The 642-nt window shown below is 32.6% G+C and overlaps 1 protein-coding gene across 1 annotated transcript in view; it reads left to right on the top strand.

Annotated features, from left to right (window-relative positions):
- PDS5B (PDS5 cohesin associated factor B) overlaps positions 1 to 642 on the top strand; it is a 139,702-nt gene that overhangs the window by 97,927 nt on the left and 41,133 nt on the right. Inside the window, 1 exon segment of the mRNA XM_012642128.1 lies at positions 207 to 275. Within this exon segment, the coding sequence (XP_012497582.1) occupies positions 207 to 275 (69 nt within the window).

Here is a 642-nt window from a genome sequence, read left to right on the forward strand (position 1 = left end):
ACTAGTGATGGATCTGTAAGTGCTGTATCTGGGTGCTAGTGAAGATACACTTTTCAACCTTTTTTTAGTAAATAGGGTTAGATTGAGGTATTTTAGTCATATATAATGACTGTCACTGCAGAAGATAAGGATTTCATTCATTCACTGAGTAGTAATTGAACATGAGAATTCATATTCATGTTTTAAAATCCTTAATTTTTGTTTAGCTTCCAGGAAAAAAGACAACTAAACTTTGGGTTCCAGATGAAGAAGTATCTCCTGAGACCATGGTGAAAGTGAGTAATATTCATAGATCTGTTGATTTTAATATACTTAATATGTTGTAATACTACTGAAGATGTTAAAATTTCTATTTCTGTCACAAAGATATGGCTATTAAAATCACTCAAGTATTTGCATTTGTTATATATTATCTCATGTGTTGTGAGAGTGTAGGGTAGTAATCAGAAACCTGGGCCTTGTGGCAACTGCATATAATTTAATTAGAGGGAAAGAAAAGTTTGAAAATTGTTTCCATGTGCCTGCTTCTTAGATATCACTGTTTTAATAGCAAAAGACAGTGCTGGTTTTTGTGGACATTCCTCCTATTCAGTAAAGACAGTAAACCAGATTTTAAGCCTGTTTATCTATTCCATGGGATTT

Source organism: Propithecus coquereli, unplaced genomic scaffold, assembly GCF_000956105.1.
Source record: "Propithecus coquereli isolate 6110/MARCELLA unplaced genomic scaffold, Pcoq_1.0 Scaffold175, whole genome shotgun sequence".
NCBI lineage: Eukaryota > Metazoa > Chordata > Mammalia > Primates > Indriidae > Propithecus > Propithecus coquereli.